Source organism: Symphalangus syndactylus, chromosome 17 (genome assembly GCF_028878055.3).
Source record: "Symphalangus syndactylus isolate Jambi chromosome 17, NHGRI_mSymSyn1-v2.1_pri, whole genome shotgun sequence".
NCBI lineage: Eukaryota > Metazoa > Chordata > Mammalia > Primates > Hylobatidae > Symphalangus > Symphalangus syndactylus.
The window spans coordinates 72673666-72700518 of record NC_072439.2 but is presented as its reverse complement, the minus strand read 5'-3'; the positions used below and the strand labels follow the sequence as shown (position 1 = coordinate 72700518).

The 26853-nt window shown below is 39.6% G+C and overlaps 1 protein-coding gene and 1 long non-coding RNA gene across 12 annotated transcripts in view; one reads left to right on the top strand and one right to left on the bottom strand.

The window, feature by feature from the left end:
* Positions 1 to 13572, top strand: part of TNIK (TRAF2 and NCK interacting kinase) — a 409664-nt gene extending 396092 nt beyond the window's left edge. For 9 of the 10 annotated variants that reach the window (XM_063621578.1, XM_063621584.1, XM_063621583.1 and 6 more), the window contains 3 exons: positions 661 to 820; positions 1070 to 1209; positions 3434 to 13572. In XM_063621578.1, the coding sequence (XP_063477648.1) occupies positions 661 to 820; positions 1070 to 1209; positions 3434 to 3517 (384 nt within the window). In that variant the 3' untranslated portion in view covers positions 3518 to 13572. Of the gene's footprint in view, positions 1 to 660; positions 1210 to 3433 lie in introns of those variants that run through there. The other variant, XM_063621580.1, reaches the window with a different exon arrangement.
* The window catches only part of LOC134733071 (uncharacterized), a 207727-nt gene that overhangs the window by 45286 nt on the left and 135588 nt on the right, over positions 1 to 26853 (bottom strand). The gene's annotated exons all lie outside the window — the stretch shown is intronic.

Here is a 26853-nt window from a genome sequence, read left to right as displayed (position 1 = left end):
GTGGCAATAGTGATTTTTTTAAATGAGCGGTAATTCTAAATATTTTTTCTAACCAAGCCATGAATTATTCTGGCATTTAGACAGCCAGATAAACAATCCTATATATATATTTTTTTCACAGATTATTTTGGTAGGAGTTCATTTTGACCCCACTTAAACTATCTCCATTAGGTTTAGCTGGCTTACATTCTCCTCATCCTTTTTTGGAAGTGGTTGTGCTAATAGAAAACACATTAATTTCAACGTCAGGAAGATGTACACAAATCCCAACTCTACCAACAAATACTAGCACAGCTTTGCTTAAGACACACAGCCCTTCTGAGATGCAGTTTCCTCATCTGTAAACAAAGCTATCTACCTTGAGGAGCTATTCTAGGTACTAGAAATTATATATGTAAAGGGCCCCATGATTGGCACATAGTAGGTGTGCCATAGATTTACATGCCGTTTTTAGGAACAGGTAAATTGAATTTTTAATCTAGTGACTAAGTTTGATTTACCAGGGTATTTTACAAGTCAGTGGTTAAATTAAAGCAAATGTCAGTCTTTAGGGTGACGATGAAAATAAACAAAAACCTCTTTTTTGCAGTTGTTAGAGATGAATAGTCAAGACGTTTTATTTTTTAAAAGAATAATGCTTGGCTTTTCTTTGTCTTCTAGATTCAGGGCAATATCACTCCTCATGCTATTGTCATCTTGCCTAAAACAGATGGAATGGAAATGCTTGTTTGCTATGAGGATGAGGGGGTGTATGTAAACACCTATGGCCGGATAACTAAGGATGTGGTGCTCCAATGGGGAGAAATGCCCACGTCTGTGGGTAGGTTAACCATTCCTTATCTCCTTCAGCAGTTACACCCCCCAAATGAAACGAAAATCAAGAAATGTGAAACAACCATTTGATTCCACAAAAAAAAAAAAAAAAAAATCTGTGAATAACTCTTGTAAGACTTGCTTTGTCCATTTATCTCAAGTCGTTTGTCATTTTTGTGGTTAAGATGTGAACAGATGCTGTGAGTTATTGCCCATCTAATGTTTTTAATGCAGTTTTGGAAATTCCTTTTGACAGCCTACATTCATTCCAATCAGATAATGGGCTGGGGCGAGAAAGCTATTGAGATCCGGTCAGTGGAAACAGGACATTTGGATGGAGTATTTATGCATAAGCGAGCTCAAAGGTTAAAGTTTCTATGTGAAAGAAATGATAAGGTAAATCCGTTTCAACATTTGCATTAGTGTTTGCATTTTAAGAGACCACCAGGTACCTGTGAAACCTTCATTCTCCTTTATACTGATTTGAATCACCTCTGTGTTAAACAATCAATATTATCTTGAAATGGCATTATTTGGTTTGATCCATGTGAGCACTCAATATATTATTCACATGTCAAAAACTACATAAAAACATCTAGACATTTCTTGTAAACCTCTTAGAAACCTTTGTGGCCTGAAGGCCTTATGATGACTCAGCAGACACCCCCAAATTCTCCTAAGCACTTAGAGCAGTTGGCCCATCATTAATCATCTCACAGTGGGTCAACTTTATACTTCCACTTTTAGACTTTTCACAAAGTCACTTTCAAGACCTATCCAATCACCTTATGTTCACCTTTAAATCCAAAACATTTGATGTGTAGAAATATAAGCTTTTTAAAAATGTCACCCATTCCTTAAGGAATGCACAATCACAAACTCAACTAGTGCCATGTCTTGTGTCATTCCAGCCATGTTTCTTCTGAAATGTCATAGGTGAACTGTTTTCCAGTGAAATTTGGCTGTGTCCGTCTGGCATGATCAGTCACCTCAGAGGGGTATTCTGCAGCAGTACTGCTTCTCCCTTACCCTCCCTGTAGAGTAACCCCGAGGTTTTAGTAGCTAAGCCGTACTGCATTTGCGAATTCATCCTTTGTGGCTATGGCCAACATAGAAATGCTGTCCCCAAAGCCACAGACATAAACGCCTATAGAAAAACGGTATGATGGGTTGAATTTTTGTATATCCCTTTGTCCACCCCAGTTCCCCAAAGGTCAGGTTGGTCTTAGTCCAAACCTGGTGATGTGGGCCTAAACTATATTCAACCCTGGCCCACTACTCTGACCTGATGTGGTCTGGGTGGACAGTAGCTGCAGGTGGCAAAGATGGTTCCAGTCATTTAGATTTCCCAGAAAACAAACATAACCTAGTAAAACTCCAGCTCCCACCCAGTCTCTAAGAATCAAAAAACTAGGAGTGATCTGGGTATGGATACCCACATTCTGATTGAAAACCTACCCCAGCAGGGCTGTTCCAAGCCATGCCACATCCTTAGGAGTAGGCTGGGGCCACACCAGTGTCTGGAACCCAAGGTTTAGGGCCAGGGGCACACAACTTGGAGGGAACAGCAGCCCTTTCTTTTCTTCATTGTGGTTTTCCATGGGCCCTGTCTGTCCTTCTCCGTTTTGATTCATTGACCCTAAGAGTAGCATTACTTTCATATGTAGCATTAGGCGAATGTCAAGCATTTCCAGAGACCTCCCTAAGAAGTTGTTATTAGCATTCTTCTGAAGAAGCTGTAGAAATGAAGTAGCAGAGACTTTAGACTAGTGACAAAAGCAAATGCCTCGGACCAGTTAGGTATTGATTGACTGACGGGCTAGGCCATAGCCCAAAATATTACTTTCCTGGGGCAGTGGTTCTTTAACATTTAACATTCAGCTCAAGCAAGCAGTAACCCAAATTTTTCTCACGTTTGTCAGTTGTTTGATAAAATGACTTAACAGACTCAGACCTAATGGACTGTGGTTCTACTCATTAATGCTATGATCTCATTTGCCCTGGGATATGCCACCATCAGCAGAGAAACCATGCGTTAACTCTTGAAATGCCAAAATGAGTAGGCATTAAATACCTTGCCCTATCTGACCACACTATTTAATGTTTTTATCTTAAATTTAAAAAACTGAAATCTGAAACTGTATGATAGTCAGTAGGCCTAAAACTCCCCCTTGACTTTGAGAATTTGAAGAGATTCCCTTCCATCCTGAAGTCTACTTTCTTGTCATTTATGGGTTAGAGAAGGGAAGCTTCTGTGCCTTTCTAGAAATTAACAAAGAACCTGTTGGGTCCTATGCCAGAAATCCAGCACGTTATCCTAGCATGAAACTCCCTTTTAAAAAGTGAACACCCAAAGAGATGTTACAAATGAAGATATAGCCCCTTCAGCATCTCTGGAGACCAATACCACAATAAGGAATAATAACAACCATAGGAATAAAGGCAGGAGTTTTTACATGGGATGCACGATATCCAAAGGGACTTTATAAACACAAGCCATTGAGTCTTAAGACCTGACACATGGCAAGGATAGGACATGTGAGAGAAAATGGATGGACGGTTGAAGAAAAGAGGGGAAAAGACCATGCAGTTGAACTAACTTCTTTTTAATTTCAAACAGGTATTTTTTGCATCCGTGCGATCTGGAGGAAGTAGCCAAGTGTTTTTCATGACCCTCAACAGAAATTCCATGATGAACTGGTAACAGAAGAGCACTTGGCACTTATCTTCATGGCGTTATTTCTAATTTAAAAGAACATAACTCATGTGGACTTATGCCAGTCTAGAGGCAGAATCAGAAGGCTTGGTTGAACATATCGCTTTCCCCTTTTCCTCTCCCTCCACCCCTCCCAATACAGTCCATCTTTCAATGTTGCAGCCTGGTTGAGAAGGAGAGAAAAAGGTGGCAGGAATTTCCAGGAGATCCCCAAGAATGCTGCCTTGTCTATGGACAAAGATGGACCATGTGCCCTTCGGAGTTAGGGATAGAAACAAATATTGTGTGCTCTTAACGATTAAGCTGTGTTACGGTGGGTTTTCAGGTATTTACCTTTTTTCTTTACCCCTTTACTCTGTAAGAATGGGGAAAGAATGCAAACTGAGAAAATGAGTCTGTTTTTAATTCTGTCTGCCTACTAGTTTTAAGTATATGGTATGTTGTAGAATTTCCAATTTCCAGTGACGAGAGACAGCACAATAAATGTACCTTATCTCCTTAGGCTGAAGGCCATAACTACATAGTGGAGTGATTTAAGAACTCTCTTGCCTTCACCAACCCAAAAGGTTGCTTTTTGATAGCAACCGGCTAATGAATTTTTAAAAAGAGAAGAAAAATACTAGTTTTCCCCTCTTTTGGGAAATAGATTTTAAATGGCTAAACTACTAGCCTTAAAACTACTAGTCTAATAAAATCAACTACCACTTTTGTGAATCTGACAGGCCATATTTTTATATGGCCCTTTACAGAATGGAGTGTGTTGAATAGGATACTAATGCCATTGAGTTGAGCTGGCCTAGTGATTGAGGGACTCTCTAACACAACTTTCCCTCAGCTATTATGCAACAGATGAGGGCAAAAAGATGGGATGACAGATGGGGTCAGACAGAAAGAGCTTCTGGGAAACAAGCTTACATAGTCTTTTTTAAAATGCACAAAGCCTCCCGGCTAAGAGGTCACTTGGTTTGGGCTTCATTAGGACTGAGACTTTGTTGAGTTCTTGCTGGGACTTGGGGAGTGGATGATATTCAGGCTCTGAACATTCCCAGCTCTCTCCTGAGGGTGCCACTTTCTCAAGATGAAAACTGTGACTGAAAAATTAATAATAAATGTTTCTGAGCTGCCTGTGTTCTCCCTGGGTGGGTGAGAGAAGGGACTAGACTCCTAAGCCTGCCTCAGATACAGGAGGCATCATTGGCTCCAATTTTAGAGAACTTGAAAGCAAGGCTTTGGACAAAATTTTGAGACCCTAATCACTTTACCTTCCTCCAAATTACCCAACATACGGTAAACAACATTTGTGCAAAAATATGTATGTATTTAGTTCAGGTTGACTTGTGTCCTTATAAACTCTTACTCAAATGATTTGAACTTTTACGCGACTGGGATTTTTTTTTCCAAAGCTACAAGCATGGCCGCCTGTGGTATCGAGGTGTTGCAAACAATATCTGTGTTGCGCTTCCTGTTTTAACCTACCTCGTTTTGTTTGTTTTTGTTTCACTGTTCATCACAGCAGTGTTATCTCCAGGAGACATATAGAGAGCTCAACTGGCAATCTCAGGTGCATTTAACATTTTTAAAACGAAACAGTAGTTGACCAAATTTTTCTTCTTAAAAAATTGGAGGTGGGGTGAATCCAATGACAAAAACTAATGTGGCTTGTTTCTGGAGAAAATAATTACTGTAAACGGATCAAAAAAAAAAAAAACTATGATCCTACTGATTTTGCCTAAATACACGAGCAGCTGATGTACTATTAATGAGAACGAAATACACATTAGGAAAATGGAGCCATTTCAATCTAGTGGTTTGGGCAAGATGGGGAAGAGAAGGGGAAACATTCTAGATTCTGGATTACATTATTATGCCCCTCCTTAAAAGGTGGTTGTCATTTGCATTTATTTAAAGCGGGCAATATGCAGGAATGTAACTGAGGATTATCTTCAGGCAATCAGCAAGATATCCTCCTCATGGTCCCTTTAGCTCTCAAAAGCAATGAAATCCTCCTGTTCTCATTTTTACTGCTGTGGTTGTGCTGCTGAACAATACTATCTTCTCAAATTCCATGCCACAAATTCAGCAATAACTTTTTGGATTGAATTTAACAACTACTGTAATTGGATGCTGATGTGGACAAAATATATTGATTTCAATTTCACTCCCGAATGTGATTGCCACCAGCTCTTTATATTGCTGCTGTGGTATTTTAAACCAGAAGCTTCTTTAAATTATGTTGCAAACTGATCTTTGTTTTTATGTTTTGTTTTGTTTTTATTTCTAAGTGATAAGTTTGAAACACACAGCTTTAAATGATTTTTTTATTGTGGGATTTTGGGTACAGTTAAGAAATAAAAGGGAATCATTGTGTTTAAACATAAGGTAGTTTGTGAATGTATTTTTTAAAATCTAGATTCATTGAAACAAATCATAAGAAAACAATATTAATGCAGTCTTGTTTACAGTATGTACAGTGACATAACATAGAACATGAGCTTTTCTGGTGCCAACAACAATAAAACACAGACGTTAAACATCAAGCCATGCCTTTTATATTTTTGTACTAATATTTTACACTGAGTACAAGGCAAATCCAAATTTAAATGGGCCCCCCAGAAATCTGTGCTCTTTAAAAGATAGATATTTAAAGAATTCAATGAAGCTTTTATCTTCAAAAATAAATTTTCCTCCAGCAAGACAGACCCCAGCCCTGACATAAGGAGGCCCAGAACATGCAGAATACGTCAGAATGGTGTCCTTGTGGCTCATCCAAACTTTCTGAATTGCCTTAATTCTTTTTGGGGGTAGGGGAGGAATGGTTGCTTTTCATCCATTTTTATAGCATCTCAACAAAAAATTCTTTAGTTGTGATCTTTTTATAGGTGATTTTGTCTCTAGAAATTGGCTCATTTTATTTTTATTTTCCTACAAACAGAAACTGGAGAAACTGAGCCCTCCCCTCAGAGTAAGTTTCACTAGATCTGCCAGTTCTTACTGCTGTAAATTAACAATCATCCGGTAAAATCTACTGAGCCTGCCCACACCATAGTCTGGGTCTGGGCTCTGACAGGTGACCATCATTCCTGGGTGCCAGTGAAGGATACTGTAGCATGGATTCCTGCATCCAGTGGTGGTAGGAATGGATGACCTGTGAAGTTCCCTCAAATAATGAGGCTCTTCCCCCTGTCAGTTCCAGCCAGACCACTGTCATAACACACAATGCAAATGAAGACAGCTTTCACTAAGTTCCACATAAAATCGAACAGCTCTATTTTAGATAGATAGATCTCATTATTTTTTCTTGGAGACTTCTAAACAATCCTTCAAGAAGACCTAGAACTATTATTTTTATTAAACAGGGTATATTAAGTTATGGGTGAAATCTCACAAGGTCACCTGGACAGGGGCTCCATTTTTCTAACACTTTGACATTGTTTTCTAGGGTGCACTCCTAATATACTTTGCATCAAGTACATGTTTTTTAAAAACACCTTAGTTCCTGGTTGTCAAAACCTACTAACAATTTTTTGTCTGTTCTTGTGACTCATTGGTAATTGGTGTCTCTGGTCCCTCCTGTCCAGTAGATTATTAGAAAGATGTGAAATTCAAGCCAGAACCATTCGCTGCCAGAAAAGGAAGTGGCTAAAGTCTCACATTCCACGAAGTTTTAAAAAAAAAAAATGCTTTTCCTACTATTACGTGTACCAGTTCCCGTCACTGTATTCTTGAAACGTGGAAGAGCTCTTTGTGTTAACAGTGTGTGCTGTCTTTGAAAGTCTGCTTGAACAGGCATCACTTGCATTTGTGCTGATTGCTTTAAGATGTAAGATGTGCTACATTATTTTTAAGAAAGAAGATAGTTATTGATAAAACTTTAATTTTAACCTACTGCAGGAAAACATGAGAAAATCCACAGCATGCTGATAACAATTCTGAATGACGCTACTATGCTCTTTATATTCCAGAATCACCACTGATAACCATGTTCTGATCATTTCAACAGTCTCTAACTTGTTAGTTACCTTTTAGTTCATTCTTCAAAATTTAAATCTAACCAAATCAAGCAAAACATAACCAACCAACCAAAAACTGACCTCCCCTGAGACTACATAGTTGTAACGTAAATCTAATATCCAAAAGTCTAAATTTGATTTAATTTACCTAATATTTCTCATAAATGCCACTGTATCTCCTTGGTCACTATGTATCAGGAACCCTAAAGTAAGCTGTCCTTTCATGGATCTTAAATAAATTGGGTATAAAATTGATCACTTTTCAGGAGTCCCAGCAAAGAAGAAAACCTCTCGAGAATTTGCAAGTTCAAAACTGACAATTTGTATATTCCTACCAAACATTTTTTATTTCTACACCATTATTCTGGGAATTCTTCCATTGATAACTAGAATATTCAACAATTTGCTTAGCATTAAACAGTGTGAGATCATAACCCTGTGCTTTGGACTTTATTCTTCTAGACCTGCCATTCCAGGAAGTGCTAGAATATACTAAAATAAAAATCCCCATAAAAGCACTTTTAAACAAAAATCCCTGGGTAATGTTTGAGTTATTTTAAATCCAGATCAAAATCTTGGACTCTTCTGAGTCCATGATGACAAATGTTTGGATGAAAAGTAGAAAACACAGTTAAAAATAAAAATGTCCTAAAGTTTACAGATTTTTGAGTTTGTGTACATATCTTCAAACTCACTCCTTGCATGATAGGGCTTGGTTTTAATGGTTTATTTTTATCAGCACCAAGTTGCATTGCACTATTGAGGCTGAGCAAATGCTGGTGGAAAGGTGAGTTTTCATTTCCGGCAATGGATCATTATTTGTACATCGTAAATATCATGCCCAGCTACCCCTTTCCCTTATCTCTTCCCCTGGGATAAGTGTTAAGAAATAGTAATACTTATTATGGTATATTTAAGAAACCTTGGCCATTACCCTGAATCAAAACTTCAAATGTTAGGTGGCAGCAGGAAACAAAAGATTACAGCTTGAATGAATTTTTAAAATTGAATGTTATAAAACTATTTTTGAACGTTTTAGCTGCCTTATTTATGTTAATATAACTGTAGAGAGATGCCAAATGTATAATATCAGAAGGGAAAACTACGATTTTGCTGTGCCTACAATTGTTTACCTTTTTTAAATCTTCAGTTTTCAAAAGTATTTTAAATTGTCAAAAATTTGCTAAAACTGGATTATAACCTCACCTGAGAATGAGAGAAGAAAATCTTCCTGGCATATTTTCCAGTCTGAAACTTTTGGTTACTTTCGGGTATTTTTTTTCTTGCATACAAAAATCATTGAGAAAGTACTTTCTACAGTTATTCCAAGCAGTCATTAAAAATGATTTGATAGGTTTCCCCACATGGTCACTACTATGCCCTGGAATATCATATGCTATCTTTGTCAAAATATGAATAATAAAACATTAATAGTAGGATGCCTCCTTGTTCCTCATTGCCACTTCCAAACTATTCTTCCTTCCTCCTCCTGAACACTCATTGTTTTGAAGCTGTTGACATCAGCCTCTCAAGTCCCTACATTACCCTCTTTTACTCCTTCTCATTGCTCAAGAATTTTAGATTTTGGCTCACTGTTGCTCTCTTTACCACCACCCTGTCATCATTCTTGATTATTTCAATATCCACTTAGACAGTCCTACAAATACCCTGGTTTCTCAGTTCCCTGATCTTGACCAGTGAAACTTAACATTACTAATTACTGCATCAGCTCCTTAAGTGATAGCAGACAATTCTTATTTGCTCTAGGTAAATCCCATTCAACCTCATCAAATAAAGATCATTGCCCCAGAAACTGACTCCTCTCTTCTGCATCCCCTATTCTATTCTATTTCACTGTATTTTGAGTTTCATTGTATTCTGCAGTGATCTCGCTGTGTTCTGTATGCTGCAGTATCTCCAGTCTTAAACACCCTCCTTGGCTCCATTACCCTCTCTAAGTGAATCGGCCCAATAGTCCCATAGACAGTTGTTTTTGGATAAACATAGAAATTGACCCTTTTGCTGTTAAAGCTAGAAACTTGTATTTGTTTTTCTTCAGGCCTCTCAAAAAAGTATCAAAGAACTGGAACTCACCAGATCATAGCACCAGATGCCCTCTTGCCCCTCCCTAGTTCCTGTTTTCTTACACATTGTTACATTTCTTCCCTGCTATATAAATGCCTAGTTTTGGTCAGTCAGGGAGATGGATTTGAGACTGAGCTCCCATCTCCTTGGCCGCAACACCCGACCAAAACAAAACCTACTTTCTTGGCAATACTTGTCATCTCAGTGATTGGCTTTCTGTGTGGCAGGCAGCAGGACCTAAACCAAACCTAGTGTTTTGGTAACGTAACTACCATCTTATTTATCTGCTTCTCTTCACAGAAAAACTCTCAAGGGGGAACTGTGTATACTTACTGTCCTAAATTTCTCTCCTCTCTTGGTCTTTTGAACCAACTCAAATGAGGCTTTCATCTCTACCACAGCAGCTCTTGCGAAGGACACCAGTGACCTCCATGCTTTCAAATGCAATGGTTACATCTCTGGCTTCATACTGCTTATCTGCAGTCTTTGACACAGTTAATAATTACCTCCTTCTTGAAATGCTTTCTCAGCTCTGGGGCATCTTTCTCATGTTCTCTCACTTTTCTGGCCACTGCTTCTCTCTTTTTCTTTTTTTTTTTTTTTTTTTTTTTTGAGACGGAGTCTCGCTCTGTTGCCCAGGCTGGAGTGCAGTGGTGCAATCTCGGCTCACTGCAAGCTCCGCCTCCCGGGTTCACGCCATTCTCCTGCCTCAGCCTCTCTGAGTAGCTGGGACTACAGGCGCCCGCCACCACGCCCGGCTAATTTTTTGTATTTTTAGTAGAGACGGGGTTTCTCAATCTCCTTGGCTGACTTCTTGGAGTGCCCCAGTCCTGGGCATCCCCCTCTAAGTGATCTCTCCCAGTCTTGGGGCTTTAAAAACTATACACTTACAACACCCACATTTTAATCTCCAGACCCAACCTTTTTCCTGAATGCCAAATAAATTTGGCATACAATTTATTATTTAACTAATTTCCTATGAAGCACCTTCATTTGGATGTGTCATTGACATCTCAAACTTGACATGTTCACCCATCAATACACAGTAGTCCTCTCTTATTCATGGTTTCATTTTCCTTGGTTTCAGTTACCTGTGATTATCTGCAGTCTAAAAATATTAAATTGAAAATTCCAGAAATAATTCCTAAGTTTTAAATTGTGCACCATTCTGAATAGTGTAATGCAATCTTGCTCCATCCTGCTACATCCCACTCAGGACATGAATCATCCCTTTGTCCAGCATATCCATGCTGTAAACATCACCTTGTCCTTAGTCACTTTGTAGCCATCTTGGTTATCAGATAGACTGTCATGGTATCACCATGCGTGTGTTCAAGTAACCCTTATTTTACTTAATAATGGCCCCAAAGTGCAAGAGTACTGTGCCTAATTTATACATTAAACTTTATCAGAAGTATGGATAGGAAAAAAATAGTATGTATAGGGTTCAGTATTATCCACAGTTTCTGGCATCCACAGTGGGTCTTCAAACTCCCCCTCAGATAAGGGGGTACTACTGAACTCCCATTGCAATCCTCCCTGTGCCAGTAAATGGCAGCTCTATTCCTTCACACCAGAAAATCTTGTTATCCTTTATTTTTTGCTTTCACGTACCACATCGAATCCATTTCTTTTTTAATCCCGTTTTCCCTAGTTTCAGAATATATCCACAACCCACTCTGGGTCCAAGCCACTTCTTGCCATCTCTGAGATGATGGTGTTAAAACATATACCAGGTTATGCTACTTTTCTGCTAAAGTCCCTCAATGCCTTCCCATCTCACCTGGAATGTCAACATCCTTACAGTGGCCTATAAGGGCATTGTAATAATCTGTCCTACATTTGGCCCTAACTCAGCTGCCACTGCCACTTCTCTGACCTCATCTACTATTTCTTTTGTCACTTTGCTAAAGTCACACTGGCCTTGCTTCACCCAGAACACCCTCAAAGCATGTTCTGTCTCAGAGTCTTATGCCCTTGCTGTCTCGGTCTCAAAACTTCCCCCATATGCCTACATGGCTGACTCCCTCCCTTCAGGTCTCTGTACAAATATTCCTTTACTGTCAGAGACCTGTATCAAATAACTTCTCATTCCCCCACTCATTTTCTGCTTCATTGCCTGTCGTAGTACTTATCACCATATACTTTGCTTACTGGTCCGTCTCCAGTGCTTTGAAGAATGCTTGGCAAATGTAGTCACTCTAAATATCTGTTGGATGAAAGAATGAATGAAAATAATAACAGAGCTTTGGAATTTTTTAAAGGGTAAAAAACTATATGATTAATTTCAGTTTCAAAAAAATACACTGTCTCCAAAGTTTATATCATAAAAGCATAGGTTTGATGTCATATAGAAAATAGAAAACCCTATAGATTTTCTTTCCTGGAAGGCGATTGTGGATGGAAGACACCAGGCTATGACCCTGGCTATACTTTCTTGCTCCATGAATCATCTTAACAGGCCAAGTTGCAGGACTGTAAGAGGGACTGTCATATAGAACCATGAGAAAAGCAGTATTTCAAAACTCTTACATTTTTACAGATAATGATCCATTTTAAGCTATTGGCATTGCAATAAATGCAGAGTTATTGGATGTGGGTGGGGATTCTGAATTTTGTTTTCTGGTCTAAATGTTAAAAAAAACCATAACAATTTTTTTTTCTGAAACAAGAAATAAACAACAGTGAAAGTATCCTCCTGCCAAATGCAGCTTGAAGACAGCCTAATGACATTTGGGTCTTAACAATCTTCCAAGGACAACAATTCTGCCTCCCTGGGAAGCCTCTAACATCTGTATATATTCAGCTCCACTGAATGTTGCATGAAGTTTCGTTGTAGAAAATTGACACATGCCTTCTGATTAATCTATTGTTTCACTCAGTCTTGTAAAGGGCACACCCTGTAGTTTCCATTTGTTCATGTATTTTCCTGCTCACTTAATAAATCTTTTTAAAAAATAAAGAAGGAAGATAATGAAATGATGTCATATGAAGCAATATAACAGTGAAAGATTTTTTTTTGGTCCTCATTACTTTTTGTGTCTTTTCACAAATCTGTTCAGATTAAGGACAGTGTGTAATTCATGCTAAATAGCCAGGATCAAGGTCTTCACCTTTCCAGGACCAAAAGTATTTTGGAGTTCTATGGTGCTTAGTTACAGATTCCTGAGGTCCTCTTGAAAAATGCAGGACATTAGTTTCAGGGATAGATGGAAAATATGAAAAAGATGCTAAGAAATGGGACAAGGTGTCACAGTCATTGTGAACAATCTAGATTATCACAAACTCCAGTTAAGATATAAAAACATTTTCAAAGTGAGTTCTCTATATGTGAAAAAAAAATATTTTAGTGTTGGTTTTCTTTAAAATTGTAAGTCAACAGCTTAAATAAGTTTTTATATTTTCATAAGCAACTAAATCCATGTTCTATGACAATAACAATTTAATATAGGATTATCTCCCCCCAAAAATTAGTCATCTTCATTTCCAAAGTTCAGTGTTAATTTACCCATAAAGTCATGAGGGCAGGGGTCAGCAGCATCACGGTCTGACGAACATTTTCAGCATTGTGCCCAGTGCTCCATGGATCTCAGGTTATCTTTTATTATTAAACCCATTTAATAAGAGAGATGGCAGTTGAAAAATTGAAGGATTTAGAGCTAGAAGCCATCACTGGAGCAAAAAGAAACAGCATAGCCTTCAGGTCAACTTGATACTCTTCCCCCATCTCATTCCTTCTCACTAGAATAGCCATTCCTAATTGGAAGCCTAGCCAGTTCAGGCCAAAGTTATCATTAGTCCAAGGAAAAATGACCAAAAAGGACAGCATAGTGAGTTTTCTATAAAAGCTCATTTAAAGATCGTCTTATTTGGAGATGGTGTGCCCTCATTTTAGTGTTACAATGTATTTGAGAGCTGATTCTGATAATAAATGGCTATTTTATTAAATGCTGTAGTTTGGTAAAATTAAAAGTTTACAGTTTTGTTGTTCTTCACAAGATTTGGGGTTGAGTGGGTGTATTCTTAGTCCATTTAATCACTACTGATAAAGACATACCCAAGACCGGACAATTTATAAAAGAAAGAGGTTTATTGAACTTACAGTTCCACCTGGCTGGGGAGGCCTCACAATCATGGTGCAAGGTGAAAGGCACGTCTCACATGGCAACAGACAAGAAGAGAGCTTGTTGCAGGGAAACTCCCATTTTTAAAACCACCAGATTTTGAGAGACTTACTATCGAGAACAGCACAGGAAAGACCTGCCCTCACAATTCATTCCCTTCCCACCAGGTCCCTTCCACAACACATAGGAATTCAAGATGAGATCTGGGTGGGGACACAGCCAAACCATATCATTCCGCCCCTGGCCCTTCCCAAATCTCATGTCCTCACATTTCAAAACAAATCGTGCCTTCCCAACAGTCCCCCAAAGTCTTAAGTCAGCATTAACCCAAAAGTCAACAGTCCAAAGTCTCATGTGAGACAAGGCAAGTCCCTTCTACCTATAAGCCTGTAAAATCAAAAGCAAATTAGTTACTTCCTAGATGCAATGGGGGTACAGGCATCGGGTAAATACAGTCGTTCCAAATGGGAGAAATTGACCAAAACAAAGGGGCTACAGGCCCCATGCAAGTCCAAAACCCAGCAGGGCAGTCAAATCTTAAAGCTCCAAAATGATCTCATTTGACTCCATGTCTCACAACCAGGTCATGCTGATGCAAGAGGTGGGTTCCCATGGTCTTGGGCAGCTCTGCTCCTGTAGTTTTGCAGGGTCCAGGCTCCCTCCCAGCTGCTTTCATGGGCTGGCATTGAGTGTCTGCGGCTTTTCCAGGCACACAGTGCAAGCTAATGGTTGATCTACCATTCTGGGATCTGGAGGATGGTGGCCCTCTTCTCACAGCTCCACTAGGTGGTGCCACAGTAAGGACTCTGTGGGGGCTCTGACCTACATTTCCCTCCCACACTGCCCTAGCAGAGGTTCTCCATGAGAGCCCCACCCCTGCAGCAAACTTCTGCCTGGGCATCCAGGTGTTTCCTTGTATCCTCTGAAATCTAGGTAGATTTCAAACCTCAACTGTTGACTTCTGTGTACCCACAGGCTCAACACCACATGGAAGCTGCTAAGGCTTGGGGCTTCCAGCCTCTGAAGTAACAGCCCAAGCTGTACTTTGGCCTCTTTTAGTCACAGCTGGAACAACTAAGATGAAGGACACCAAGTCTCTAGACTGCATACAGCAGATGGACCCTGGGCCTGGCCCACAAAACTATATTTTCCTCCTAAATCTCTGGGCCTGTGATAAGAAGGGCTGCCCCAAAGGTCTCTGACATGCCCTGGAGACATTTTCCCCATTATCTTGGAGATTGACATCCGGCTTCTCATTACTTAGGCAAATTTCTGCAGCGGACTTGAATTTCTCCTCAGAAAATGGGATTTTCTTTTCTATTGCATTGTCAGGCTGCATATTTTCTGAACATCTATGCTCTGTTTCCCTTTTAAAACTGAATGCCTTTAACAGCACCTATGTCATCTCTTGAATGCTTTGCTGCTTAGCCAAATACCCTAAATCATCTCTCTCAAATTCAAAGTTCCACAAAGCTCTAGGACAGGGGCAAAATGCTGCCTGTCCCTTTGCTAAAAAAGGTCACCTTTGCTCCAGTTCCCAACAAGTTCCTCGTCTCCATCTGAGACCACCTCAGCCTGGATTTCATTGTCCATATCATTATCAGCATTTTGGTCAAAGCCATTCAACAAGTGTCTAGGAAGTTCCAAACTTTCCCACATGTTCCTGTCTTCTGAGCCCCTCCAAACTGTGCCAGCCTCTGCCTGTTACCCAATTCCAAAGTCACTTCCACATTTTGGGGTATCTTTTCAGCAATGCCCCACTCTACTGGTACAAATTTACTGTATTAGTCCATTTTTATGCTGCTGATAAAGACATAAGCAAGACTGGGCAATTTACAAAAGAAAGAAGTTTACTGGACTTACAGTTCCAGATGGCTAGGGAGGCCTCACAATCATGGCAGAAGGCAAAAGGCACATCTCACATGGCAGCAGACAAGAGAAGGGAGCTTGTGCAGGGAAACTCCCCTTTTTAAAACCATCAGATTTTGTGAGACTTACTCACTATCAAAAGAACAGCACAAAAAAGACCTGCCCTCATGATTCAATCACCTCCCATCAGGTCCCTCCCACAACACATGGGAATTCAAGATGAGATTTGGGTGGGGACACAGCCAAACCATATCAGTGGGGGAGACTTCAGTTTTCTTGTTGAAATTTTTCCTAGCTAGTAACATCTAAAAATATATGGTAACAACTGCTGTAGAGAACTTTTATAAAAGTCCAGACCTTATTTCAGTATAGAAATATACTGCCCATCTCAAAAATTGATAGGAAAAAACCCAAAAGCATCACCCAGCACTTGAAACAAAGCAGATACCCTGCCTGGTGTCCATGATTTAGATTTAGTTTGCTGGCTTCATCAAATAAGTGGAATTTAAGAAAGCTCTACAGGCTTTAGTGCCATCACAGTAGATATGCTGTGAAACAGAAGACACAGCAAAACTCAGAAGTCACAAGCTAACTGCATCCTAGTCACCTCATTTGCCAAAAGAATTCATTCCCAATTTTTAAAAGTGTGATGAGTTCACCTCCTGTCTACCTCAGAAACAGAAAGGCAACAAAAAGTTTAGTAACACTTTTAAATAAAGCTGCATTTTATAAGCCACATTCATTTTTAAAATAATTACTACACATATGAATCATTTATTTAGGCTACAATGCCTGGTATACAGATGGGGTGTTGGACCTCTTGATATATCACCCAACCCCTGGTCTTGCTGAAGTCCCTGGCCCATGGTTTGGAAATGTTTAACCGTAAATATTTTCTCTGAGAATCCCCTTTTTGTTTTGGTTGTGTTTTACGGCAATGTTTTAATGTGGATAACATGTTAATGGTCATTGTTTCAGCTCATTTTAATATGGCTGCCCTTATCACCTTTAGATGTCAGAGAATTCAATATCATCATCGTATTTTTTTTTACCTGTTTATATGCCATCTTATTTTTTAAAACATTTGAGGCAGCTATAATCTGGCTTCTGAGGAGCCACTAAAGCAGTATGTACTATCTACGTGAAGGAAAGCAAAGTAACCATTTATCTATCAGCTGTCTATTCTATAACAGGCCTCACCCTGGATGCTGAGGCAGAAAGAGCTGATGGAGAAATGATCTCCCTAGGTTGCAGGGGACATGAGGAAGGCAGGAGACATGAACAGAGACAATGACAAAAAGCAGAGTCAGTCATTTGATGGAGGATTTCAAGGATTACATGGGACAAAAATGAAGGGATATGGCCTTCATAAGACACTGGGAGAGGAAAAAAAGAGAGAAGCTTTCCAGCCGGAGGGAGCAACTTGAACAAAGCACAGAAGAGTGGAAGAGCATGTGGATACAGAAATGGGAAATCATTCAATATGACTAGAGAAAAGTGCTAGTGGAGCAGGAAACTTGACTACATAAATGTTGTCAAAAGACAACATTACAACAAATTTAGTTTAAAGATCTTAATTGGCTTTCATTCTCAGTTTTAGAATTGGGCAGCCCTCACTCAAGACCAGAACAGGTTCAAAGAACTCTGGGCCTGCAAAGTGGTCAGATGACCTTATGGACAGAAAACAACAGTGACAGCTTACCCAGTGTTTTTCCTTACTTGAATCAGCTGGCGTCCAATCAGTTGAAATTAAACTGATGTGATTGCCTAAGACTCAGCCACGTGTTAAAAGAGTATATTCCTAAGATAGGCCTTCAGTTAATCTATGTACAAAGCCAGGTTTCAGTTTGCCATGTAAAGCCTCAAGCACAGAGGTATCCTCAGGCTTAAACTTAATTGAACCAAGTATAGCATTCTCTCTTGACTCCTATGCCCAATCTCCTGACATATGCCACAGAGCTTTCCTGATTCAGCCAGGGCCTGACCTCTGGTGGGCAACGTTTGGAGAATGAATAACACCATTTCTTAGGAATGGCCAAGATTACCATATGTTGGTAGTAGTAGCTCCCCACCCCACCCCCACTCCCCAACTTCTTTCCCCCTGAGTGAATCATTTCGTGCATATAATTCTGGGCATATTTTTAGTTGCTTCTTGTAGAACTAATCCTTCAAATTTCCTTACTGAACCTCAGCTTTGATGCATGAAGCTATTGTGTGGTCCTACTAACCCAAACTTTTCTGATCATACGAATCACCTGAGTGCTTGTTACTAAGGCAAACTTCTTGACCATCCCCATCCTGCTGTGAGCAGGAATCTGTCATTTTGATGCCCACAGTCCTAGACAACCCCCAATCACAAACTTGAAGGAAGACTACACGTCTGGAGTTTTTCCTTCTTCTGCTCAACAATTCTGCATTTTTCCAGCCTATATAGACATCAAAAGTGTGTCCAAACAACCACCTCTTTCTCATGTTGTACAGGCATCTTAGTGGCCATCGTTTGTCCCAAGTAGGGCTTTTAGAAGAAAGGCTAGAGTCTGCTGGACCAAGCACTGGGGCCATCTGGCCCACTGACCTTGCTCCTCATCTACACTTAAACCTCCTGGATAGGCTTCATCACTGCGGGGCACACCCCTCCTGGCAGGTGGGAGCTCTGCTGTCCATCACAGGCCTGAGTTTCCTCAGGGATTCTACACTGCAACATGTTACCTCTACTCAGAAGACTGCTAAGGACACATGACACCTACCTGCTCTTGTAGGCAGATCATTTTCTTCTTTTTTCTTGAAATTAATATCTTTTTTAAAAAAACAAACTCCCTGAAAGGCACATTTTATTGCTATTATTTCTGCCTTATTTTCATATACTTTGCTTATATTGCATTTAACTGTTTTTCTTTTTTCATGTTTACCCATTTTGATTTGTCATTTTCAAACATTTATTTTTACCATCCTTTTTATTGTCTCTTAGTCTTAGGTTGAGGTAAAAAAAATTTATTACTACTTATTTACTAACACTTATTTTTTATACATGTCTTCTTCTGATTTCTTTTGGCTTAGCTATTTACAGTTTTGCACTTGCTTTTGCCTCTCTCTTATTTGATAGCTGTCAATTCCTACTTCTTTGTGACTTTAAATTCTTCATACTTCACTTTCCTTATTCTTTGAATATTTTATGCTTAAATTTCTCAACTTACCTTTGTATGTTACTTGTTTTTAACCCTTTTCCTCTTTTTATTCACATTTTATCTATAAGTTTTTTGTTGTTGTTGTTGTTGTTTTTGAGACGGAGTTTCGCCCTTAGACCCAGACTGGAGTGAAGTAGCACGATCTTGGCTCACTGCAACCTCTGTCCCCCGGGTTCAAGCGATTCTCCTGCCTCAGCCTCCTGAGTAGCTGGGATTACAGGCACTTGCCACCATGCCCGGCTAACTTTTGTAGAAATGGGGCTTTGCCATGTTGGCCAGGCTGGTCTCAAACTCCTGACCTCAGGCGATCCACCCGCCTCTGCCTCCTCCTCTGCTAGGATTACAGGCGTGAGCCACTGCACCCACCCTATCTATAAGTTTTTAATCTATACTTATGTTCTTTTTTACTCTTAAGTTTTTGGATTGTTTCATTGGTTTTATCTATTCCCTGCATGTTCTAATTATGCTTTAATCAGGTATGCTAATTATTTTTCATCATATTTTAAATTTTTTCTCCCTAATTTTAATTTTAATTTAGAGCTCATCCTATTTAACTGCCTCCTTTTATGAATGGAGACATGGAGACTAGGAGAGAAATAACTTGCTCAAGAACTCGGGGTGGGGAGTTGTGGAATCCAAATAAGAAGCCGGTTCTTTCGATTACCAGTCTAGTTTTTTTCTACTGAACTACTCCAATAATAATGACTGGATGAAGAATAATGACTCTTCTTTGAAATAAAGAAAACCTGAATAGCACTCACCAAAGAGCATTTAGTCCCTAAGACATTAAAATCAAGGGTGTAAATGTCAGTGACAGCACCCTGGGAAAGGTTGTTCCTTGGCCTTTAACTAAAAGAAAAGGTGAAAATAAAGTGAAAAAGAGAAAGTTAAGTTATTCCTGAAATATATGGAAGAATAAACTCTTAAGTCAGAGCTTGATGACCCTAAACAAATCGCTCTCCAAGCATCTGTTTTCTTCTTTCTAAAGTAGGGATAATGAGTTCATTCCTGCCTGCCTCACAATTGTGCTGTGTTTCCAGATCAGATCTTTGTAAACTTTGTACACAGTTGTTCTTATAATATGCCCATAAAATCCAAGGGAAAGTTTAGAAAATACTTACGTAAAAAGAATACCATTGCTAGTTTTAAAACAAGCTTGTCCCCTCTGCAGCCCCAAATGGCTCTGAATGAAGACCAACACAAATTCATAAACTTTATAAAACATTATGATTTTTTTTTTTAGCTCATCAGCTATCATTAGTGTATATTATGTGTGGCCCAAGACAATTATTCTTCCAATGTGGCCCAAAAGGGAAGCCAAAAGATTGGACACCCCTGTTTAAGTAAAATGTGTAGTATATAGCTAGAGAGAAAAATAGATTATAGATATAGATATACACACATACACTTATTGCCTATGCCACTCTCGACATTCATAATCATATTGTCCCTTCTTCCCCTTTTTAAAAAACCAAATTACTTTTTATTGGCTGTCTGTTGTTTGATGCATATTTCCATCTGGTACTTTTGTGTTTATATTCCTATTATACACATTTTGACCTGTATTGAACTGCTTCCTTAAGCTTTAATGGTTAAAAAAGCAATATATAAATCAACATATATAATCTATAAATCAATGTAACTGTACCTCAATGAAAGAACACCCATCTTTAGACTCAAATTTAGCCTTACCAATCAAGTTTCTGTGGCAAAGCCATGGTTTCTTCCCTAATCTGTTTCTTCCTCCTACATTCCCACTAACATTCCAGCTATAGCCCTAGCGGGAGTTAACAGTGGCAATCAGACAAAACATTACCTTGTGCATCTGGCATTTGAGATGCTTTTCTATTTCATTACCCAATAAACTTTTCAAACAACAATCTTTCAGTGCTTTGGCATCTGGAGCAGTTATCTCCTTGTCAGAGCTGACTCTGCAGTAGCAAATTAATGGATTATAATGCTACCTGAATTTTCACTTAGGAAGAAATCTGTAAGGACACTGGATGAGTTAGGTTGGGTGCTCTGTCAAGAGAACAAAAGATCAGGTATGCTTTAATGTTAGGGCTGTGTCCTGGCTGGGGCTATAATCACCACAAATGTACTAGAATAGAATGTCACTACAGATACTTACCTATGGGAACACTCAGAATTTTTTTTTTTTTTTTTTTTTTTTTTCGAGACAGTCTCGCTCTGTCGCCCAGGCTGGAGTGCAGGGGCGCAATCTCGGCTCACTGCAAGCTCCGCCTCCCGGGCTCACGCCATTCTCCTGCCTCAACCTCCCAAGTAGCTGGGACTACAGGCGCCTGCCACCACGCCAGACTAACTTTTTATATTTTTAGTAGAGATGGGGTTTCACCGTGTTAGCCAGGATGGTCTCGATCTCCTGACCTCGTGATCCGCCCGCCTCAGCCTCCCAAAGTGCTGGGATTACAGGCATGAGCCACCGCGCCCGGCCTAGAATATTTCTTTTTCTTTGCCCTTCAGCGTGAAGCCACAGACCCACCCCCTTATCCTTGCTGTGTTCTTTTACTGTCCTGAAAGCACAACATTGCACATCTATAAGGAACTTAGAGTGCTCAGAGACCACAGCCCCAAGTTGCCTTCTTTTTTTTTTTTTTTTTTTTGAAACGGAGTCTCGCTCTGTTGCCCAGGCTGGAGTGCAGTGACGCCATCTCGGCTCACTGCAAGCTCCGCCTCCAGGGTTCACGCCATTCTTCTGCCTCAGCCTCCCGAGTAGCTGGGCGCCCACCACCACGCCCGGCTAATTTTTTTTGTATTTTTAGTAGAGACGGGGTTTCACCGTGTTAGCCAGGATAGTCTCCATCTCCTGACGTCGTGATCCGCCCATTTCGGCATCCCAAAGTGCTGAGATTACAGGCGTGAGCCACTGTGCTTGGCCAATTTTTTATTCTAATTTGAATCACTGAAAAAAAGGGAAAGGACTGCTTCCTCTCCCCACCATCCGCCACAAAGTACTTGATCAAATCCACTTGCTCTGCTCCAAGAGAGGAGGTGACTTTAAGGTGTAAGGGACAGGGAAATTCTATTTTGTCTTACTTTTACTAGTCTTGCCACTGACTCTCAATGTCTCTGAAAAGAGCCAGAATACCTGAGTCAACAACTTGTCCACCACCGAGTTGCACCATCTGCTTGTTACAGTACATTCCTGGAACTCCTCTGTGTCTGACAAACAGCTAACACAAGAATCGCTTCTCCCTGACACTGCTTCTTTTATTGGTGACCTATTGGTCAACAACATGGACCAACATTGTTTGTTAAACCTCAACAATAACCTCATGATCTTCGATCCCACTTTTTATGTCAACTTCATAAGCCTCCCTCAGCACCCTGTAAATCAGCAGTAACTGGTATAGAAGGCAGTGGTGGAAAATAGCACAAACACTGTCTGAAAATGATTAACCCACAGACATTAAAGACACACAAACTCATAACAGAAAGATGCCCTGCAGAGCACTGTGGTCATTTCGGCATATTTGATTGAAAAATGGTTAGAGGCCGGGCGCGGTGGCTCACGCCTGTAATCCCAGCACTTTGGGAGGCCGAGGCAGGTGGATCACGAGGTTGGGAGTCCGAAAAATGGTTAGAGACAGAGAATCTTAATAGATTTAATTTAAACAGATGACTCAAGTATTGCAAACAAAAATTTTCTGCATGCAGCAGCACCATCCAATTTAGATTGAACCGCCCTATGATTACTTAACTAGGACAGTGTTTGCTGAAACACTGCCATAGATACACATGTGTCAAAGGAATTTGCCACAGATTGTCAAACCTCCATGACATAATGGTACAAATCCAGGGGACTGACCACAGTAAGTGGCCCCTAGCTCCTTTCATGAAAACTGCCTTTATTGCCAAATATAAGCTCCAGGACAAAAAAAAAAAAAAAATAGTAGAGGTCGCCTGGCTAGTCACCCCAGAGGGTCACAGGACCCTGTATTAATTTTTGGAGAGGATGTTAAATTAAGAACAAAGAATCATGGAAACAGAGCAGAAAAATAATAACAGCTGATATTTACAGGTAATTACTATGTGTTGGGCTTTGTCCTAAGCAATATATCCCCACTATCATATTTAATCCTCACAGCAATCCCATGAATCAGATGCTATCCCCATTTTGCAAGTGAGGATACTTAGAGATTATTTAGTTTGTTTTACAGATAAAGAGCAGAGTGGTTAAGCAAGACTTTCCCATAATCAAATAGCCCAACCCTTGCAGAGGGAGGACCAAACCAGGTCTCTTGACCCTGGTCTAGTGCTCCAAACCCTTGTGAATATGAACTCCATTTTACAAGATGCTTTGGGTTCAGAAGAGATATAAAACCATTCCAAGAAGGGTATACTTCTTCCTTTCCAAAGCCATAGTCCACAAGGTAAGGGAGTCAACCAGAATCATTTGGCCTGGAAGAAGGGGTAATACAGCTGGTCTTTTTCTCATGCTGTCTCTTAAATAAGCAAGGGTGCTGGGAAAGGATATTCAGACACCTGAGCTTGGACTGAGGAACTGAACATCACTTGTATATAGACTTCATGGCATACTGAGAAGAGCAAACTAACAGGAAGCTTCTTGTGAAGTAATGAAATAAAAATCTCATAATAACAGAAACCAGGGAAACAAGTGTAGAAAGTTCAAAGAGGATGGTGAATTGGATACATACTCACCAAACCAAAAACAGAGATGACCTCTAAGGATGCATCTTGTCAAGGGGGCAACGGAGGTTCATTTTAGTTTTATCTGTACTTTATAAAATTTTCCCAGTGAGAATGGACTCATGTATTTGTGTTTAATTTGCTATTAAAATGAAGTAAATATTTTGGAAAGGAGAAGTAAATAAAAGGTGGGAACAGCACCTACTCATATATAAGCTATTAGGGAGTTTTCCATCTAGTACCTGTAGTCCCACAGTGGGTCAGCGGAAAGCTGGAGTCACCACTCCTTTCCATGACAGTCACAAAGACCAGGGCTGCTTCCTTTGCCCTGCACCTGGTGGACAGAGGTCTGCCTTTGGGATGTGCTCAAGAGGGCCCACAGAATCTATAGTCAACAATAATGTAGTGTACACTGAAAAATTTGTTAAGAGGATTGATCTCCTGTTAAGTGTTCTTACTACAATTTTTTTAAATGAACATGATAAAATGCCAGCAGCTCTGTAATGGCACTAATCAAATAGCAATTTCTGTTTCAGAAGTTGGTCATTTATTTTGCCAGTCTTTTCTTACATTAGAAAGACTAAATTAGAGATACAAATTAGATGAAGTTTAATATACTGTAAAATTCAATGTATTATGTCCTTTTCAATAAATATGGCATGTGTGAAAATAACTAGAACCTTTAAAATGTTAAGCAATCTATTTTTTGTGCGTTTCTTATGTAAGTTATGGCCCAAGAGTTTAAACACAGGAATAGTAAAACTTTATTAAGCTGTGGCCCTTAATAAAGGCCACATTAATTGCGACATTAATTTTCTTCTATTAACTGTAATTGAGAGGAAAGCAAATCTTCCCCAATGAGTGTTGTAATTTGTGACTTAATTTTCAGTAAAGCTACATTGAGACCATGGGGGAGAAAAAATTTTCTTGCTTCTCTTCCCATGTAATATGCCCTTTTTATATAGAACATTATAAGATTTAATTTCTTAATCTGGATTTGCATCATTTACCAAATCAGGCTTAGGTTTGTGTCTTCTGTGTATGTATGTATAAAAGTATATATGCATTCATTCAGCAAGCCAGCCAGCCAGCATAAGACTCAGAAAATACTTTATATCCGGAGATGCACATTGTTCCTTAAAGAAGAGTCAAGTCTTTTTATTTCCTTATTTTTCCCTTGCTGTAATCATCACTTCTCTTTATATTCTATCTTCGCATTCTGCATCTATTATTGTATTATTCACATATTACAGCTCCTGGATTTCTCATTTTTTAAATGTTTCCTTGTTTCTTTTTATTTTGTCTATAAGATATAACCTCCCATTTAAGCCTTCAAAACATTAATAATTATTTAATTTTTATTAAAGTAGATTTACATACATCAAAATCACCAGATTGCTTTAAAAAGAGAGAAAGAGAGATCTCAGGGGCCTTTTGTGTACATCGGGGTTAGTCACCTTCTATTGTCTGAGTCTGTCCAGGTGACCACTAAGATAGCCAGAAGAATCCATGAGTTCCTTACTAATCCACCTACATAGTTCCATTGAATTGACTCAATTCTAGGTAAGTTTAAAATGAGGTGGGGCAGGGGGAAAGAAGTAAAGGAAATGGGCCTATTTATTGGCCGCCAAAGACAGAATTGGTATCAACAACCAGCCCCATGTTCTCCCCTCTTAGTTCCAGCACAGGACACTCTTTCTAAGGTTCTAGCAGGCTCCCCACTGCATGGATGTGGCTAGAGATACAGATCATGATGTTCTTGGACCACAACTTGACCTCCCTGGACCCCTACCAAGGTTCACTGCTGGGGGAACTTCAAGAGGTCAGTCTGAGTCCCAGAGTGTCACCTAAACGAAACAATATGCCAGCATCAGCAGGCTCTCCCAGAGACCCAACCTCCATTCTTTTTGGTGTCCTTTCTCTCTCCCCTTCCACCCAGTGCCCCACCCAACTCACATTCACACTATTGTCAGACAAGTTGTCTTCTCTTTACCAAATCCTATCCCTCAAGTCTACACATCAAAGCTCAGGCTTTAGTTGTTATTGGCTTATTTATCCCTAAGATCTACTCTAAGAAATAAGGATCTACCTAATTGGCCAGGCCCAGTGGCTCACACCTGTAATCCCAGCACTTTGGGAGGCCGAGGTGGGCAGATCATGAGGTCAGGAGATTGAGACCATCAGTAAAACCCCATCTCTACTAAAAATATAAAAAATTAGCCAGGCATGGTGGCATGTGCCTGTAGTCCTAGCTACTCGGGATGCTGAGGCAGGAGAATCACCTGAACCTGGGAAACGGAGACTGCAGTGAGCCCAGAGTGTGCCACTATACTCCAGCCCGGGTGACAGAGCAAGATGCCATCTCAAAAAAAAAAAAAAGAAAGAAAGAAAAAAGAAAAGAAATAAGGATCTAATTATTATTGGCCCAACTGGCTTACATTGTTAGGACTTACAGAGTTTAATTAAGGCTTGCATTTGAAACATTTTGTGGCCACTAATTTATCTTTATTTATTCAATGCAGTGTCTTCTAAAACTATATCATCTCAAGTGCACCACTTTAATACATTCAATAAAGTCCGCATTTTATCTTTCCTCATGGAAGAATATCATAGGAATTCTTAGTGTGTAAGTAGCTACATACAACAGGTAAATTTCTGTTTGGATTGTGGGTGAGACTGGGAAAAGAGGAAGATCTGGTGGAAAACATGTTCATGATTTTGTAGTTTAAACAACTGTCTATTTCCACCTGTAATGGTCAAGAATCCAGTTATTAATTGTTTGGTAATTCGGATAACAACAGCATATAAATGCAGAGAGAGCCAAACATTCACTGTGGTGTGGATTACATGAAGGATAATCTTTATAATTGGCTTCCAGACAGTAACAAAGATAATGATATATAGCAGAAAGATCTAAAGTCATACATGTGGGCTTATATGGAACTTTGACACTATCTAATCATGTGACATTGAACAAATCACTAAACTATTTTGAATACCAGCTTCCTCACCTACAAAATGAGAATAATAATACCTATTTCAGAATATATTGTGAGACTCCTATGAGATAGCATTTATTACAAGTGTGAAAGTCTATAGAATTATTAGTGTTATAAGAATCATCATTAACACAACAACACATGAAAAACCATGGTTCTAGTAATTTGTTTCAGTGCAACTACACTGAATCTGAAAGACTTGGACTTTCAGGAATCTTTTACTGCATGTGGGCATACCCAAGTGAATGTGGAAGGGAGAATCAAGATTTTTGTATTTCACAGCACTTGTTCTTAATTGCCTGCTTAAAAGCTTCCTACTTTTGTTTGAAATAAGCCTACAGGCTCCCTTAAAAATAAATCCACATCCGCCAGGCCCAGTGG